At 35.8% G+C, this 18,967-nt stretch overlaps 1 protein-coding gene across 7 annotated transcripts in view; it reads left to right on the top strand.

Moving 5' to 3' along the window:
• PTPRK (protein tyrosine phosphatase receptor type K) overlaps positions 1 to 18,967 on the top strand; it is a 510,442-nt gene that overhangs the window by 261,897 nt on the left and 229,578 nt on the right. For all 7 annotated transcript variants that reach the window (XM_014564475.2, XM_006190871.3, XM_006190873.3 and 4 more), the window contains exon 6: positions 13,637 to 13,811. In XM_014564475.2, the coding sequence (XP_014419961.1) occupies positions 13,637 to 13,811 (175 nt within the window). The remainder of the gene's footprint in view (positions 1 to 13,636; positions 13,812 to 18,967) is intronic.

The following is an 18,967-nucleotide window of genomic DNA, read 5'->3' as shown; positions in this document are numbered from 1 at the left end:
CTTTGGCTTTAGGTTCAGTGTAGAAACTAAAATGCTAATGACTCCATCCGTCATTACAGAGCTTGGTGGGCATACATGATTGAGCTGGACAGAGAAATTCACCAGTGGAGTTATTGAACGTAGGGAATTGTGTGGGGAGATTTGGTGGCACCATTTGTTTTGGTGAATTGAAATGAGGCTGTTAATGTGTGACTGGTAATCCTATGCAGATTGCCATCAAAGCTGTGGCAGTTGGGCCAGCCTGTCAGTGATCTCCGCAGGTGCTGGCACTGTGCCTCCCGAGTGGGCTTGCCAAAACAGGAAAGTCAGCCATCGCTTTGCCCTTGGTGAGGCTCGTCTCTGCTAATGTAGTGTGATACAGCTGGTTTCTCAGCCAAAGGAAATGTCATTCCTTATGGAGCAGTAGATAATTTAAGCAATAGATTGAGAGTAAAATTAGTACAATGAGATGCAAATTGCTCTAAAAAAAAACGAGAGAGAGGCTGACCTTTTGCAGTACCAACTGTTGTCAGCTGAGGGTCAATGAAAATGGTTGGTCTGAAACTTTTGGCTACATAGTGTTTTATCTATACAGGCACATGTCATAGCCTTGTTCCTGTACTACATGTGAACATCGTCACACAGCAGTGGAAATCAGAAGCATGATTGTTTAAAAAAATGAATTAATTTGAAAGTACAAAAATTTTACCTGATGAAATATATCGCTGCAATATTTCACATGCCAGCTGGTCATTGCTCACAAAGCACTTTCTGATGCCCCATGCTATAGTCTTTTCCCATGCTTCTTTATACTGCCATATAAAGTGCCTGGATGTTTGTAGCAGGTTTAATTTTCACAAGAGATTTTACTATTCCTGAAACTATTTTTTTTTTTGAGAAAAAATTCTGGTAAGCTTTCCTTCATTTCAATGAAGGGAAAAGCTTGGAAGAAATTAATCTATGTCTAGAAACATGCAGTTTACAGTGGGCAATTTGTTGAAAACTAATTTGAGAGAACTATTTCAAAGCCAAAGTGATCAAGCATGTAATATGTGATTAGCTCACACTGGGTACCGTGGGAAGAGGGGGAGAAAGGATTGAGGTTTAGTGAAATTGTCCTAATGTCTGGACTTGATGAAAGTTCTGATATTTTCAAGATTATTGGCCCTAAGTGTAAATGACACACACCTGAAATATTAGAAGAATAAAAGGCTGTATATAATTACCAGGATAGTGGGTAAAGCTGAAGACATGATGTGAGATGGGAAATGGTATAAATATATTTTGAGATTTGTGGGAGAATGGATAAATTTATTAATATCTTAGAATATTGGGAATGTACACAAGGGATTTAATTTGTTTTTTATAGATACCAAACTACAGTAATAACTAATGGTTTGAAGCTATTTGGTGAGAGATACAAGCTGATTATAAGGAAGAACTTTGTAATTGTAGGGCTGCTGAAACCTAGATTGAGTTACTCCAGGAGGTAGTAAAAGTACAATTAGTGGAAGTATCCAAGCATAATCTGGATAAGCAGTTGCTAGAGATGTAGAGGACATTCAGGTACAAGGCTGAATGCTTTTCAAGATCCTTTCAGCCCTGAGAGATGCTTGTATAACTGAATAAGAAAAGACCATATGGAATCAAAGCACTCTACTGTTTCAAAGCTGACAGAGAGCATTCGAGACTGGAGTGTTTGGTGAAATCATCAAGGAAGCTTCAACTGAACCTTTGAAGGACATATAGGACTTGGATAAGCAAAGATCAAGTGGGCTTTGTTATCACTGCAGTTTAGTGTATGCGTGTCGGGGGTGGAGAAGTCACATCAAGAGAAGGATGTTCTTGAAGTGGAAGGTTCACAATGAAGTAGAGGTACGTATGGTTTATGGTAGGGTTGGGCCTAGGCCTTGATAGAGACAAAAGCAAGAAAGTGGCCCCTGCAAGCAGTACAGACATCAGGTCGTGAGGGCCTAGGACTGGACAGTGCTGGTGGATTTGGGGGAAAAAAATGTGAGGCAGGAAGGAGAGGGACCAATGAAAGAAGACAACAGAGTTTGGATCTGGTTGGTACCAGATGAAAGAATTTGGGAGAATGTGAGAGTGAAATAACAGAGAACTTTAAAAAAATTTCTTCCTCAACATTTATTTTTTACAGCCAGTTTGTGAGTTTTTCTCGTTTTCCATCTTGGAATTAATTTATCTGTTGGACTCCTTCATTTACTTTGTTTCCTTTCTGCAGTTGATAATTGCATATAAGTTTTCCGAAATAGGAGTGAAAGATGAGGAGATATTCTCATTCCTTTTGACTCTTTTTAGCCTTAAAAAATGTTTACCAAGACAGTTTGAAGCTTGTGGCCAAATTAAACCTCTGGGTGGTCCTGATTGAACTTAGGAGAGTTCATCTATAGGGAGGCTGTTGGTGCTTTCAGCCTTGGCTTCTGTGTCTTGTGGTTCACTCAACAGGACTGGTGTCAGAGAGGAGTGGTAACATGTCTGTTGTGCTTTCCTGACTTCTTGTAAAGTTTTTATAAACTGATAGATGGACGCTAGCCTGCTGTTTCATTCTAATTTTCTCTGTTTATCCATAGTTCAAGCATTCGTGATTTTTTCCTGTGAATATGCTGATTGACAATTAATTCTGCTAAGAGACCATGGTATACTTGGTAACTAGTAGCCATCATTCTTGTCACTCTTGCTTTTCTTCAGGACATTGGTTTATTCGAGTTTGTGGCATTATATTCATCCCTTCATGGCTTCATGGAATGAATTGTAATAACTGGATGTGAAATAAAATCACTGACCAAGTGTTATGGATTATACTTGTTTATCATTTACTCTCGGCATTTGTGGTATACATGTATGTCAAGAAGAGCATCAGAAAATTTAGCTGTATTTAATTCTTTGAATTGCTAAATATTCCTGAGGTCGTTGTGGTTGGCTTTCTGTGGCTTTCTACCATGAAGAGTTCAATGCCTTAAAGGTAACTGCATTCTTTTTCTTCTTCAGTAATTTATAAACTCTGAATGTGTTTTCTACACATTACATAATTGATTATAAATGAATAATGTGTGGAATATTCCTTGCATTCTTTGTCTATCCCTGGAGCACGACTGTAAAAGCCTGGTAGTCATAGAAGCTCAAGGATTTCTTCTTATCAATATCTATAAATAACAATTTACTGCTTTCTCTGTGCAGGAATAATGCACTCTCCTACTGTTCATAGAGCTGTCTTTCCAGTGTGGTTTTCAGGTGTGTCACGTCAAGCACTTTTCCACTGAGCTCCTGTGATCAGAATTACAACATGGGTGCTCTGGCAGGGGGCTGGCTTTCTTCTTTATGAAAACCAGTCTGATTTAAAGATCCAATATTTATAAAATTATGTTAAAATAAAATATAGAGAAAACCTCACAAAAATTGAGAACTATGGATCAATGAATTTTTATAGGATACTCACCACACAGGTCAGGAAAAAGGCTTTCCCAGTCCGCCTAGAGACACCTTCCAAGGGCTCCATCCCAGACACAACTGAGCTGTCTCCTAATCCAACAAGTAATAATTACCATGACTTTTAGCCCTTGTAATTTTTTCATTTTTTTTTCACTTACATATATACAGTGTCCTTAGGCACTATAGATTAGCCTCTTGTCGATTTAAAAAAATACATCTTTTAAAGTGTCTTTTAATCTGTGTGTTTGTCCTCTACCCCTTTTTTTCTCCCTCACAATTTATCTGTTGAGGAACCCAGGCCATTTGACTTGTAGTTTTCGCACAGTCTGCATTTTACTGATTGCATACAAATGTCCTCTTCAGTTCAACATGTTCCTTTCAATTTCCTGAAAATTGGCAGCCAGATCTAGAGTCAAGTTTGATCCCCTGGCAGTGCTAGAGGTGCTGCTTGGCGTGATTACAGGGGGCACAGAATGTCTCATATCTCTTTTTGTGATCCTGGTACCTGTTGATGCCTAATGTTCATATCCATTGCTCTCGGTTGTAAATTGTGATATTCTAAAAAAAATTTATTTTATTATCTTTTTTTAATTTGTTTAATTAATGAAGAGACACTTCTCCTTATGTACTATTTGGCTACCCAGTGACATGATTCATATGAGGAGAGGGAGAATTACTACTCACATCTTTGCTTGAATTATAGGTTTTCAGTACAGTGAGTAGGTTCCTATCATCCTCTGATGGAGACTGATTCTTCTTCCTCTTTTTTTTAATATCATGAACTCAGAGATTTAAACATATTTAATAGACTTTCAATTCATTGCAATTATTACTATTTTTAAAACTCCAGTGTTCCCCTCTTTGGCCAGTGGGAATCTTTTCAAGTTGGCTCCAGTCCTTTTGACATGACTTCGAGCTTTCTTGCTGTCTGGTATTGCTCTCTGATGCCAGTGTCATTTTGCACATTTTCTCCTCCAGACCCGGTGCCCTGGGCTTTTTTTAGTCAGAAATTGTATTTCAGGACCATTATGTGGATGCTGAGAGGTACTCATTGCTAGACCTTTGCAGTGAACAGAACTAAGAAAAATATGCTTTATATTTAAAGGTAAAATATCTATTAGTTTATTTTGATTTTTCAGATTGAAGCCTAAAGATGTTCACTTAAGGTTTTCTGTATAAGTTTGTGAGTTACATCTTCTTTTTTCCCCACACTAATATTTTTGGTTCTCAATGACACAGAGAAAGAGAGAATTAGAATATCCTATAGGCACTCACTTTTTAATCTCATGTTGATTTGAATACTTGTACCATATCTCCATTGTTAGCATACAGCCATTGCATATGTACTCTCTCCCATTTAGCCCTTATCTGATGTTAGTGTAACATTTGTAACTATCTTTTTAATGTTCGCCATCTGTGTGTATACCATGTCTTCTTAGTAATTGTGGTTGTTTGAAACTCATTTTCTAGTAGATTCCTCAGGAATAGCTCATGGAATTAATATTGCCTGAGTTCTTGGATGTTGATAGTAGTTTATATGTCCCCTTGATTCTCAAGTCAATTTTGCAGGATATGAAATCCTTCATTCACATTTTCTTTCCTTGAGTAACTTAAATATGTTACTTCATTTTCATCTGGCATAAAGCCTTGCTGTCAAAGTCTGATAATAAATTTTCTTTTCCTTATAAGTCTCCTGCCTGCTTTTTCAAGATAGTGAAAGGATGTTTTTTTCCCCAATTTCTTTAAAGATTCTAATTTTGTCAGAGTATGTGTCACTGCGGGTCATTCTGGGTTATTATTCTCAAGTATGTGGTATGTTCTTCCATTACGTATTTTAAAGACATTTAAATTATTTTAACATTTTAAAATTAAAATTTTAGAACTTTCTCTGTTCCCTTTCTTCTGTATGGACTTCTCATTTCCATGTTTGATCTTCTTGCATATCACCATTATTTAGCCGCTCTCTCTCAACTCCTTTTCATTCTCCTTATTTTTAAATTTTAAAAGGCTCTTTTCACATTTTGTTTAAGATATCTGTTGAATTTGCTCTAGTTAATCATAATTTCTAAAATGATTTTTCTTTCATTTCTCATTTTTCCTAAGTTCTGGCTTATCATTTATGAGTTTTATGAATTCAAATTCATATTGTTCTTTCATGTCATAAATCATTTTTTGAAAATGTTTTAGCATATCTTGACACATTAGGTTATGTTTTGATCTGCTTTGTGGGCATGTTTTTCTGACTTACTCCCTTTGACTCTAGGGAATCATTCTCTGCTCCTTATTCTCTTTTAAACTTATAATAACTTTATGTTGGATTTGACCTTGATACTTTTAAGTTGTTTGCTTTTATGTGAAATAAGTTCTTGTTTTCAAGATTTCCATTTTCTGTTGCTTTGAGTTGTGTTTAAAAATATGGCCACTTGCTTTCTGAGATTTCTTGATTTTGTTTTCACCTCCACTTTCTCTGATCCTTCTCTTTTCTTCCTCTCTTTTGTCATTCTTTCTGTTTTTATGTGGTAGACTCAGAAAGACTGAAAACTATGCAACTGCCATCAACTTTCTAGAATCTCCCAGATGTAATGATGTAATTGTGTTGGTCTCCTTGCTCTACTCAGCTTCCTTCTTTGTACAGTTTTATCACTGTAAACTCACATGATTTACATTCCCCAGTTGCCCTAGGGAAGTCTAAAGCAGCCAGTCAATCCCATTGTATTCCTTAGTTTGTGTAAAATCTGTTAAGGTAGCAAATACATGGTCACCCAGAACTTAACCTTCTAATAGGTATCTGATTAGGAATATCTGTCTAATGGTGACATTTTGCATATCTCTGTTCCTGCATCGTGCTATGCACTGTGTCTTCTTTACCAATGGCAATAGTTGTTAGAACCTTTATATCCAACTGAATTAGAGAACCAATTCCAAAAAGCCCAGAAGCAAAACAAATCAAAAACTCATCCCTAAAAACCTTTTCCTCCAGAATTGTTTCTCGTAACAGAATCATCTCTGTCAGTAAAGGGTCAAACATGAAAAGCAGACCGGTAGGAGATATAGATAGACAGACAGACAGGCAGATTGACAGATTCCCCCCCCCCCCCCCCAAGAGATTTGTTGCAAGCAATCAGTTTATGTGATTGTAGGCCTGGTTAGGCAAGTCTGAAGTCTGTAGGGCAAATACTTGGAAAGGGCAGGCTGGAGTATTCAGGCACAGACTGAAGTTGCTATTCACAGGTAGGATTTCTTCTACTTCAAGGAGGCCTCCAGTCTCCTTTTAAGACAGTTCAACTGACTGAATCAAGTCCACCCAGTTATCTAGATATTCTTCTGTGCTTAGTGTCTGTTGGTTATGGACTTTAATCCAATCCCATCTACAACTTACCTTAGTAGAGACACCTAGGTTAGTGTTTTGATTGAGTAACTGGACTGTAGCCTAGTCAAGCTGACACACTAAAAGACATCACAGTTATCAAATGTATCATTCACTTAGATGTGGTTTTGGTTATTATCTTCACAATATTGCTATTAGCAGGATTTGCAGTTAGAACTTTTGCACAGTTATCTCACCTAATATTCTCACTGTCTCTATCGAATAAGCAGTTACAAATTGATATCCCGATTTTTAGATGAAAAAGTAGAGATTTGAGAAGTAATGAGAAATTGTGAAGCTAATAAATAGTCATTTCAGGACTAGAACATAGTATCCTCTCCCAGGGCTCAGTCTCCGTACTCACGCCCTCTTTGTGTGGCTCCTCATATTGGTCACCTTTTCCCAACATTGCAAAGACACCTACGCTTCTTAAATTGAAACTCCTTTTTTTGCTTAATAGCTGACTTTATTATTATTTTTGTTAAACTTGGCTTATGATCCTGATTCTAGTAATTCGCTATCCCCAGCACGTTTTTTACCCTGCTTTATGTCAGAATTATATCTGCCACTTCTCTCTTTTTGTGTCAGATATCATTAACTTTGTTCAGTTCTTTCATTGCCATATAGTAGATACTTGGTAAACTTAGTATTGTCATTTTTTCTAGAGGAGTGCTATTTTCTTATTAAGTGTTTGAACTATTGAAATCAATAATGCTTTTCTCAAAATAGTGACATGTGTCTAATTTTAGAAATTTATGTTTCTGAACCTTTAAGTTTGCCATGATACCCTTTCATGTTTCTAAAATTCTTTGATTTAATTGTTCAATAATAATGATGAACATTATTAGCTTTATCATGCCTATGAGAACGAAAAATATTTCATGTGGCAGACAAGCCCTGGGAAGGAACCCTCAGGTTCTCGGAACTAATTTTGCTGTATTTTTATATAATTCACTTCAACCTTACTTAATTTTAGTGTACAGATTTACATTGGGATTAATTTTGGGAAAAAGGGCAAGTAATGACAAATTATATGCAGCCCTTTTGGTATTATTCAGTAGGAACCAAAGTACCAAACATAGGAAAATAGTCTCCAGTTTTTCCAATTCTAAGAGGATGGAGGAGACATATATCATTATGTGCTCAAGGAAAGGCAGTGAAAAATAAATAAAACAGTAAGTGTAATTTGATTTTTCGTTCAAGTCAATAGAGTGAAATAATCTCTGCAAGTGTTCTAAGTGCCACGTTATTTAATTTAATGTTAAATTGGATTAATTTTATTCCTCAAGCTTTGAAAAGAGAAGCTGAAATAAACTGTTCCGTGTTTTAACCATCTGGTATTAACTTTTAGGATTTCAAGCTGAAAGTAATAGAAAACCAAATGTGTTATATCACTTAACAGGAAGTCCAGAAAGAAGGGGGCTCTAAGAGCTGTTGACACCATTTCAGACAGGTGATCAAGAACATGATTCTGTCTTTCTTCTCGATGTGCCACCCTCAGCATTTTAGGCATGACATTGAGAAAAAGAAATGGGGACCCAATATATCTTCTCTAGAAGTGAGGAAACCTTTCTGGAAATGACTTGGCCTTTTTCTATTTTGTCTCATTGGCCAGAATCACACCTGTCAACTGTTCATGGGCACAGGACCCTCATGGTTTTGACCAGTGTGTCTCAAGCTGCAATATCTTGGTGCATAACCTAGGGATCTTATAAAAATGCAGATTTTGATTTGGTGGATCTAGAGTGATCTCTGAACTTTGTACTTGTAACAATCTGACAGGTGATCCTAATGCTACAGGTCATTATAGCTTTTGGGAATTAACCAGTATTACCACTAAACTATTTTATGCCACCAGCTGAACCTGTCAGATAAATACTGCATGCACCCTACATGACGAAGCTTACTTATTTTAACAGAGTGAGAATGCTCAGGAATTCCAGTGACTTGCCTAGAGTTTTTTGGTAATTGATGGGTCTCTGCAACCTGTATTGGAGACAAAATAAATAAGAACGCGTGACAAGGATCTGCGGAAGAGGGTAGAGAAATGAAAAAAGCAAAGTGCTAGGTTGTAATCCTTGGATCATATAATTTTGTGGTTCATTTCTTACTATTTCTCAGAGTTGGGGATTTTGCAATGGAGAAATCACATAAAAATCTCAAAGCAGTATATAAAGCCTGGAACTGAAGCATGTAAAGGCAGAAAACTATATACAGACACGTCTGCATAAGAGATATATTTACCAATACTTCTTATTTCCTTCTTTCATAGCCCTGCCTAATCTGCTAAATTGATAGCTTGTAGGCAGGCAAAGACCTACTATTTTGGCTTATAAAAGAAAAAGTTATCATTATTTTTGACTTCTGAAGTGTACACATCATAAATTGTTACTTTGAACTATAATGCATTACTGGATGTTCGGTAGATATAGCGTTGTCTAGTGTAGCAGATTACATTTTTTCATGGGCACAATACATTGATCAAGGCTAAACAACAAATACTACACAAATCACTGGACCTATGATACAAATGAAACAAAAAGCAGCTTTGGTTTATTTTAGAGGAAATAACTGCTGGATTTTTGCATTTTTAAATTTAGTTTTGAGTTTTAATCCTGCTACCAATAGGCTGTGTATCACATTTCTAATCTTTCTGAACTCTGATTTTATAAGCTTTAAATGGAAATGACTATTACAGAAAGTTTGTGAGAGAGAGCAGTGACAGAACCAAGATAATAGCTAATATAACATGAGGTACATGGAGGTACTTATCAAAATAATTTTTGAAAAAAAACCCCTGAATATTATGACTGTGTAATTATTTTACTGTTGTTTTACAAGGTAAATAGCACCTGTTTACTGTACTCATTAATTATATGAATAATGTATACCCTGTATAAACATATATATTTTGTAGTTACATTAGTATATTAATACACACAAATATAAACATAATGTAATGTAATCAACTTTGTGATCTCCTCATGGGATCACCTTAAGCAGGGCCCTCAACATCTCTGAGCTGCGGTGTGGCTCAGAAAGAGCTTGACATAAATGATCTAGATGCCCTTGAGGTTCTGTATTTATGTAGCTTCCTTTTATAATAGCTTTAATTAATGATTATTATATGTTTTGTTACAATAATTTATGAAAGCCTAAGGAGACATTACATGATTCTTGCCTCTAAAAGTAACAGCAAATTTAGTTTATTTTAACAAAGAACTTTGGTACCTGCTAAATAATGACGGCATGCTATACATATGATGCTGTGGAAGAAAAAATATTAACATTTGAAGCCATACCTTCAGGGTGATTTTAGCACACAAAAAGGCAAAAAGACTTATATAGAATATATTACAGAAGAGAGTCAAGATAGAAAGGCCTGTGATTACATTTTATGATAATCTTTGAGTTGTTGAGACACACTATTCATGACAATTTCAGTAGGAATGTAAAGTGAAGAGTATGTATAGGTTGGTGAAATGTGAAGTTGAGTCAGAGGAAGTAGTTAGACTTCATAACTCATATCACAGTGGGTGGGAATCAATATCTAAGAGTTGTTGATCCCCATTGTTGGGTTATTCAGATTTTTCATGATGGCTGATTCTAGCAGAAGTCCATAGCAGTCCTGGAATTGTTGCAAAGAAATAGTGCAGATTCTGTATTGGCAGGGCGAAAACAATGGAAAGTTAAAAAAAAATCCAGAATTCTTTCAGGCTAGTGAAAACCTCTGGAATGGCTGGTTATAAAGTAAAGAGTCAGCAGATACTAACTATTATGTATAAAATAGATAAAAAGCAAGTTTATACTGTTTGGCACAGGAAACTAAATTCAATATCTTATAGTAACCTATAATGAAAAAGAATATAAAAATGAATAAATGTATGTATATGTATGACTGAACTATTATGTTGTACACCAGAAATTGATGCAACATTGTAAACCGACTATCCTTCAATCAAAAAAGGCAAAAAAATAAATAAGACACACTGTTGTATTACAATGAAACAAAGCTATAAAAAAATAATAAAAGGTCATAAAGTGAGTTCTCACTGACGATGCAGAGGATTGAAGGAATAGGAGATACAATCTCATGCGCAGTTGTGATTCCAGAGAAAACTATCTTAGCACAGGAACAAGGTAGTGAAGAAAGATGTTGGGCGTCACTGAGACAGGGTAAGTTTTGGGTCATTGAGAATATTCACAGAACTGCAGTGGAGAGGATAATCTGACCTGGTAGGTAACTGCTTGGGAGGCTCTTTGGGCATGCTGGGAATTCCAGAAGTTGAGAGGTGGTTTGAGTGGGTTAGTGAAAGAGCAGTCTGCCAGTGAGGAACCAAAAGAAAGGGTAAGATAATAGAAGAAAATGTGCCCTCCTTTGAGCAAAGTTTGGGGGAATGGGTTATTGTGAGATGAATGCCAATCAAAATGGAAAAATGAAATAACGATTACTGAGAGGGAAGCATTAGGGTACTAGGAAACTCTTCACAAGAGAAGGTGTGTTTTTGAAAGAGGCACAATGTTGAAAGACTTGGGTGTGTGTGCGCACAAGGAAGATAATTTAGAAGGCAGGGTGAGTAGCAGGAATTGGCTGGTCTTGCTGCAGAACTGGGAAATATCAATAATGGTAAGGAGAAAGGTGGCAGAAGGTGGAGAGCACAATTGGAGGGGGAAGTTAGAGGAGCGTGAGGGAGGGCGTGTAAGGAGTGCTGAGTCACGGTCTGCCTTCCAGTTAAAAAGATGGTATCAAATGATGTGATAATTGAAACAAAATGCAGTTTGAGATTAGCACGTGTAACAATTTTTATTTTTGTTCATGAAGTTTGTAGGTAAAAAGAATTTAGTCTGGATTTTGTGAATTTATATTTTAGGGCTTTTGAGTATAAGCTGTTTTTTCTCTTTATTATTATCCAGGGGAATGAGCAAGGCAACTTGGTGCAAAAAAAATTATGGAATGGGTGGGTCAGGAAACAATAAGATATCTGCTGAGTGAAAAATGCTGAAGTCATAATTGAGACTTCATGTCCTTATGTATATGTGCATATATATACACATGCACATATATACTACATAATATGCACATATGTATCATTTCAGATGTGTATAAGGGTGATGAAAGATACAGTGGATTTTGGGATTTAAACAATTATTAAAGTATTAGAGTAATCTCTTTATTATTTACTTCTTTAAAAATTAGTAAGTATTTCAGACATACAAAAAAATATAAAAAACAATGAATTGACCACTAAGGTACTCACCAGTTTAATTTAATAAAAGTTGGTATTTTGCATTTTTGTCTCATATCTTAATTTTTGTTAAGGATTTTTGTTTGTTTGTCTTTTGGTTTCTGTTTTTGAGATTTAAACATGCCTACGTGTGTTTCAGTGGAATGTAGGAGCTGTTCAACAGTTTTTACCAGGACCCTGCTGGTCTTCGTTTGCTTGGTTTCACTGCCACATTGAATTTTATTGAATGGATAAATCTCAGTTTATTTATCTATTACTCAGGATTATTTGGACCTTTCCCATATTTAACTATTATAGGCGATTCAGAGTTCAACATTCTTGTACATATCTGTGTGATCACAGATACAAGAGTGATTCAGATGTGGACATGTAAAAGTGGAACTGTTGGGTCCTAAGTGTTATGCATCTTCAAATCTATTAGGCAGTAACAAATTATTTTCTAAAATGACTCTAACCATTGACACTTCCATTAGTAATTATAGGGTTTTGTTTTCCATATCTAGCAGATGAAGTATTTCAGGTAGTGTAAAAGGGTACCAGGGACACAGCATTTTACCAACAAGAAGTGAGGTTGAGAATCATGACCAATTTTTTTTCTCATAGTTGTGGTTTTTCTTTGCCCTTTGAGCTGTCTTTGACATAAAGAATTTATAAATTTAGGTTGAGGATCTCCTTTCATGGTTATTAGACATATACATTTTCTCTTTTTATAGCCTGTCCATTTTGTGATAGGGTAATTTGTCTTTTTTCTTATTGAACTGTGGAAGAATTTTACATAACCTAGCTATTTATCTTTTGATGGTTATTTCCAGGACAAATATCTTATCACAGTTAGTGGCTTTTTTTTTTTTTCACTTTATTTACGATGTCTTTCAACCTATAAAAGTAGAAATTTTATTATAGTTGAGTTTTTCAATCATTTCTTTTGTGGTCTTGTGTGAGACACCCTGATATCATAAATATGTTTTCTAGTATTTCATTTTGGAAGTTGACAGATATGCTTTTAACTTTCAGGTTCTTTTGATTACTTCTTTTAAATGGTATAAATTGGCTGTCATTAATGCCAAAGAGATAAAAGTTTGCAAAGAGCACAGATTTGGGGATGATTGTAAATTATTCATTAGTATTTTATAGTCATTCTGTCATGATCGCATGCTACACATTTAGAATACCGAGATGCATCGGGCATGGTCTCAGTCTCCTGGAGGGAACAAACCTATTAAGCACCTGCAATATGGTATAAAGGCTAAAAGAAGATTTTGAATAAACTCTGGAAGAAGGGAGGTGGCAGTGAATCATTTGCCATGGAACCATTAGCTGTCCTGCTAATTCATTTATTCTGGGCTAATAGCAATTTTATGGAAAACTGAGATTACTATTATAGTTTCAGCACACCCTCCTTAAAAGATAGCAATATTTACTTACATACTTTTCCTGATTGGAAGACAATGGTAAAAATTTGTGGAGGTACATGGATATTTTCTTCCTAATTTAACGATCGAGAATAATTTATCACAGATGTTGGTTGCCAAGATGCTTTAGATTTATGGAAATGTTAAGAACCTGTTTTTTAAAGATTGGTTTCTGTTTGCAGAGACGAAATGGAGAAGATATACCAGTAGCCCAGACTAAGAACATCAATCACAGAAGATTTGCTGCTTCCTTTAGGTTGCAAGAAGTGACAAAAACTGACCAGGATTTGTATCGCTGTGTAACTCAGTCAGAACGAGGTTCTGGTGTGTCGAATTTTGCTCAACTTATTGTGAGAGGTAAAGTAAAATTGCTTTCAACTTCATGAAATTGTGTAGCTTCGTTAGAACAAAAGCAACTTTGTAGCTACTTGGATTGATTTTTAAATCTAGTGCTCTTCATCTCAAGCCACTATAAAATCACATCATTATAAAAGTTCTGAAAATATCTTAAGGTCAGATTAAGACAGTAGTCGTATAGTTTGTCAAACACGTTTTCAGTAAGTGATTTCCAATGAGAGGAATCTAGGTCTAGAAGATCTAATAGGGCCAAACATAAAATACTTTATTCTATATGGCCGTCATCTAGTTTGCATTTCAACTTTAGATTGTTTTTTCCTGATTACAACAGTTCTACAGAAACTACTTTAGTTCTTCAAAGCGTTCTGGCAGCTATGTCAAGGTCAAAGTTTCTATCTCCAGGTACACCTGTAAATGTTACCACTGTCGAAACCCAGTGTTGGATGTGCACTAATTCTGGCCCCTGTAGAATCTGAGGAATAGCGACTTGCTAAGAGGTCCTCAGTATTCTTGGATGCTAAGGCTACCAGGGGAATTGTGAGGGATTGTGACATGTCAGTGCTTACCTGTAGTGAAATACTGGAAAAACCAGTACAAGTGCCCAACGTGTATTACATTCATTCAGAATTAACTGAGTCCCTGTATATGCCACAGTTCTAGATTATGGAGATACAATGGTAAATAAAATACAAACAGTCTGCCCATATGTAGCTTAACGCTGAGTTATGTTAGACACAGTTCATAGAAAGATGTTGAAAATATCATATCAAGTCATGACATGTGTCATGAATGAAAATAAACACACAAAGTGATGGGGATTGATATCTTAGTTAAGATGATCTGGAAGGTCTCTTTGAGAAGGTGACAACTGAGCTGAAACCTTAAAAAAAATGAGGGCATCAGCCATGGGAAAATTTCAAGGGAAAGCAGCTTTATTGAATAGAGTATCAAGCATCAATCAATAATGATGCAAATGAAAATAATTATAAACTATGTAAATCTCTTCAGGGAGAAGTTTGGGAGATTTTAACAAAAACATCTAAACTGGACTGAGATTTGTCAGAGGCATCAGAGAAGGCCTTTATCAATGAATTTCTTTGATATAGAATTTAAATCTGAGAAAATGTTGCCCAGATGATGTGGGGGGAAAGGGGTAAGAGACAGAAGGACCAGCAGGCAGAGAGCAAGGCCTGTGTCAAGGCTTGGAGGCTGGAAGGAGAAAATGAGATACATCCTTAGTCAAGCTTCTGTATTTTATAATGCTTGACATCGAATGTCTTTTATATGTATTATTTCATTTTAAGATTTACTTGATTTTAACACTTTAACCTTTAGTACTTTTAGCGAGAAGAAAATTGAAATTCAGAGTATTTGATAATTGCCCAGAGCCACAAAGATCTAATAACTGGCTGAGCCAGAGTTTTAACTCCGTTTCTTAACTCCTGATGCTGGGCTCATTCTTTCCCACCACTTTTTTCTCACACTGACATTATTAAATAATGCTATTAACCTCCTGTGATGCTTTTGTCTTGAGAGATTCTGTAGCTCATCAAAAATAAGTTTATCTTTGTAAATTGGATATGACTTTATTAATAAATAAAACTTCTCTCATGTCTCTAGGGTTAGTTTATATCATTGGCTTAAGTTCATGAAATCACAGCTTCAAATCATTGACTAATAAGAAAATAAAAAATTTAACTCCAGTGTTTAGGTGGAGAGACAGTTTATCTTATGTTCACACATATGTATGTTCACCTTTCTGAGCCCTGTTTCTGCATCTTTCTTACTTGAGCCTGCTTCTGAAAGCCTGAAAGTGTCCTTGGGTAACCTTCAGAGTGATTAATATGCTATGGATAGGGAAGGTGGGTGTGTTCTTGAGTCATCATGCTCACTGTATCTTCATGGTACTGTATGTGCATTCATGATGTGCAGCCCCTGAAGGAGATGGTGTCTTTTAATAGCACAGCCTTTGAAGGAGTTGGTGACTTTTAACAGTATAGCCTCTGAAGGAGATGGTGGCTTTTAATAGTGCAGTTAGAGCACTTTTGGGATGGGGGCAGTAATTCACTTTATTCATTCATTCATTCATTCATTCATTCATTTAATGGAGGTATTGAGTATTGAACCTAGGACCTCAACCATGCTAAGCATGCACTCTGCCACTGAGAGTATACCCTCCCCACCTAGAGTGCTTTTGAATACCTTATGGTTTATATACGTATAACTAAATGTAAATAAAATAGGAATTTTTCTTGAGGAGGTGGCCCCCAATGTATGCAACAGTTTATAGAGTTAAAGAGTTGAAGTTTTTGTCCAGGTGCTCCCTTTAAAGATAAATTTCCTTCTTTCATATAATCATTTGATGCCTGTTTATTTTAAAAGAGATTTATTTTGGAATTACTAGATCTCCTTTGTTTATCTGAATTGAAAAGTACATTGTATCATTTTATCAAAGCTTGGTTTTCTTTACCTGGAGAAACTCTAATTATGGCTATTCTAAGAGTGTTACTTGTGGAGTAAAATAAATATTTCAATAAGATTTATAAAAGGAGACTTCTTGAATTTCATAAAAATGTTTGACTTATTATTTTAAGAAAGTCCTGCCATTTCGCCTATATTTTGCTTTAGATTTTATATTGTACTTATTGGGTTAAAATATGATGATGCTTTGAATGTGCTACCCAGAGTCTGTTGACATTTTAGAAATATAATTTAATTGTTGTGGCAGTTTTCTTATTCTTTTCAATATATTTTAGTTTTTTTATATTTCTAATACTTACAGGTGATACTTTGCTTGGTGTTTTCTTTGAAGACTTTAATATAAAGCAATAAATTTTCTTGTTTGTCCAGATAACCACCAAATAAATATTGTTAACCAAAAATCACACCCTTCGGGGTCAGCTGTCCCGATGTTGAAGTAGTGCTGAGAATTAACTATGGTGACAGGTCTTGTCTCTCACTGGCACTTTCAAAGCTGACATCCTGTTACATGAATACAAAAGATGGTAATTTTAAAGGAAATTTTTGGGGCAGTGATATGAATAGTCTTTAATGAGATCTGGCACAATATTGCCTGTTGTCAAAGATGACCCAAGGGTAAGAGTTTATCAGTGCGTTTTCTCCTAAACTGAAAGTGACAGGGCATGCTTAAGGCGTTTTGGTTGCCGTTTGTTACAAATGAAAATTTCACTGCAAAATTCTCATGTTGAAGAGTATTGATCCCCGTGTTTCCGCAGCCAGAGGAAGGAAAAAAAAGTATGCTGAAACAGAAGTTACTTTATCATGACTTTAGCATTGCTTCCAGATCGTTTTGAGTAATGATAACATCTTCAGTTTGTGGAAGCCAATCTTTATTGACAAAGAAGTTTTTACAGGGATGAGATGAAGAGCAGATGTTTTGCTCAATGTTTCTACAAAATTGAAGTGTAAAAACATGAAATACACCTTGAAATGGTGTTTACAAGCTTCAAACTAAAAGCACCAACTTCGTAGTCTAAGTTATGTTTTAGATTCTCATTCTTGACCTCATTTGCAATCTTATCTTTTCTTTTCCACTGTTCTGAATCAGACCCAGCTACATTTCTAACCAACTGACCCACAGTAAACTTCTGTAAAATCCTCTGGTTGCTACAGCCAACACTCCATCTCTGTTCCCATTTGTTAGCTATGCTTTTCTATCATTGTTGTCTCTTAAATTCCAGTTACATTTTTAAAGTTCTTTAATGTGAAAAGGACAGTGTTTTGTCTTTGTTGTTGGTTTGATTTTTAAATTTTAGTGTCAACTATTAGCCACTGTCAAATGCTGTGGACGTAAGTATTCAGTTAATGTTTTTATCTATTCCTAATGGATACGGTCGATCCCTAGCTGTAAAGTGGGGAGGATGGCAACACATGTACCAGTGCAGGTGGGCCTGTGAAACAGATTTTGGTGTTTAAAATCATAAGGACTTTGGATTGTTGTAGATACTTCCCTTTGTAAGACAATACAAACTAGTATAAACATAGGGGAATTTGCTGACTTTGAATAACAGGAAGGTACAGAAATAGGCTTCAGGATTGGTTCATTTAGTCTTGAAGGTTTCAGATTCTTTCTAATTCTTCACACTGCAGTTCATAGTTTTGACTTTTATCCTAAGCCAGAATCTCATCATGGTCATAGGAGAGCAATATGGCCACGTACTTCTTTGGTCTTATCCACTTGGGGATAGAGAGGTTACCATCTCCCACAGGGGTCAAAAATTGCGTGGTTGTGTACGGAGAGACAACTAGAATGGCCAGTAGAGAACTTCTGTATATGGGACTGCAGAGTCTAACATAGTTATTCAGAGGGAGTCAATTCTATTCAGTAAGATAGGAACTGAGGATATTTTTCAAAAGAAGATAAAACTTTAACTTGAAGAACATATAAAGTTTGGAAGTTGGTAATATGGGGGAAGGGTGTTATCATAATAAGTTAGGTAACAGCATGAAGTAGGATCATAGCTTATATGGGGAATGAGGAGCTGTTAATGGAATCACTTGCTAGTACCAGTTACCTACTACACAGGTGAAGAAGGAAAGCCATCCAAATTAACAGTTTGCATTTGAACTTTTCAGATTTTGCTCTCGTTGTACTTATTTGTAGTCTGTGTTTCATCAGAGCTTGTGTAGTTCATCTTTGTTTGCACCTTTTTTATATAAAGACAATTGGTACCTTTCTAAAAATTCGTAGGTAAAATGTAGTTGAAATCAGAGCAGTGGGGCTGCCCCCAAAGGATGCAGGAACTAGATGATGAACCACATTCCATCCTTACCTACAGATGGAGGGAAGACTGCTGGCATACAGGAGAAGATGATGACGGTTGTTTTTTGCAGTGTCTGAATTACTCTCTTTCCTTCTCGTATGAGCTATGAACTAGCTAGGGTGACTTTATGTTTAGCATGATTTTTTTTTCTCACTTGAAAAGCAATCTTGATTTAACAAATTTGTTGTGTTCTAGTCTTTTTTGTATATACCAGTTAAAAAATCAGATCTGAGTACCTCATTTTATTATTTTTGTATTAGAGGCAAGGACACTTGGGAATGGAAACATGACATACTAATAATTTTGTTGGTTGGTGGTTGAAAGCCATGGGATTTCTAGCTTGAGTCCTTTAGGATTCTGCTTAATATCACT

Source organism: Camelus ferus, chromosome 8 (assembly GCF_009834535.1).
Source record: "Camelus ferus isolate YT-003-E chromosome 8, BCGSAC_Cfer_1.0, whole genome shotgun sequence".
Taxonomy (NCBI): Eukaryota; Metazoa; Chordata; class Mammalia; order Artiodactyla; family Camelidae; genus Camelus; species Camelus ferus.
The sequence above is the reverse complement of the archived record's forward strand: the minus strand, read 5'-3'. Positions and strand labels throughout refer to the sequence as shown.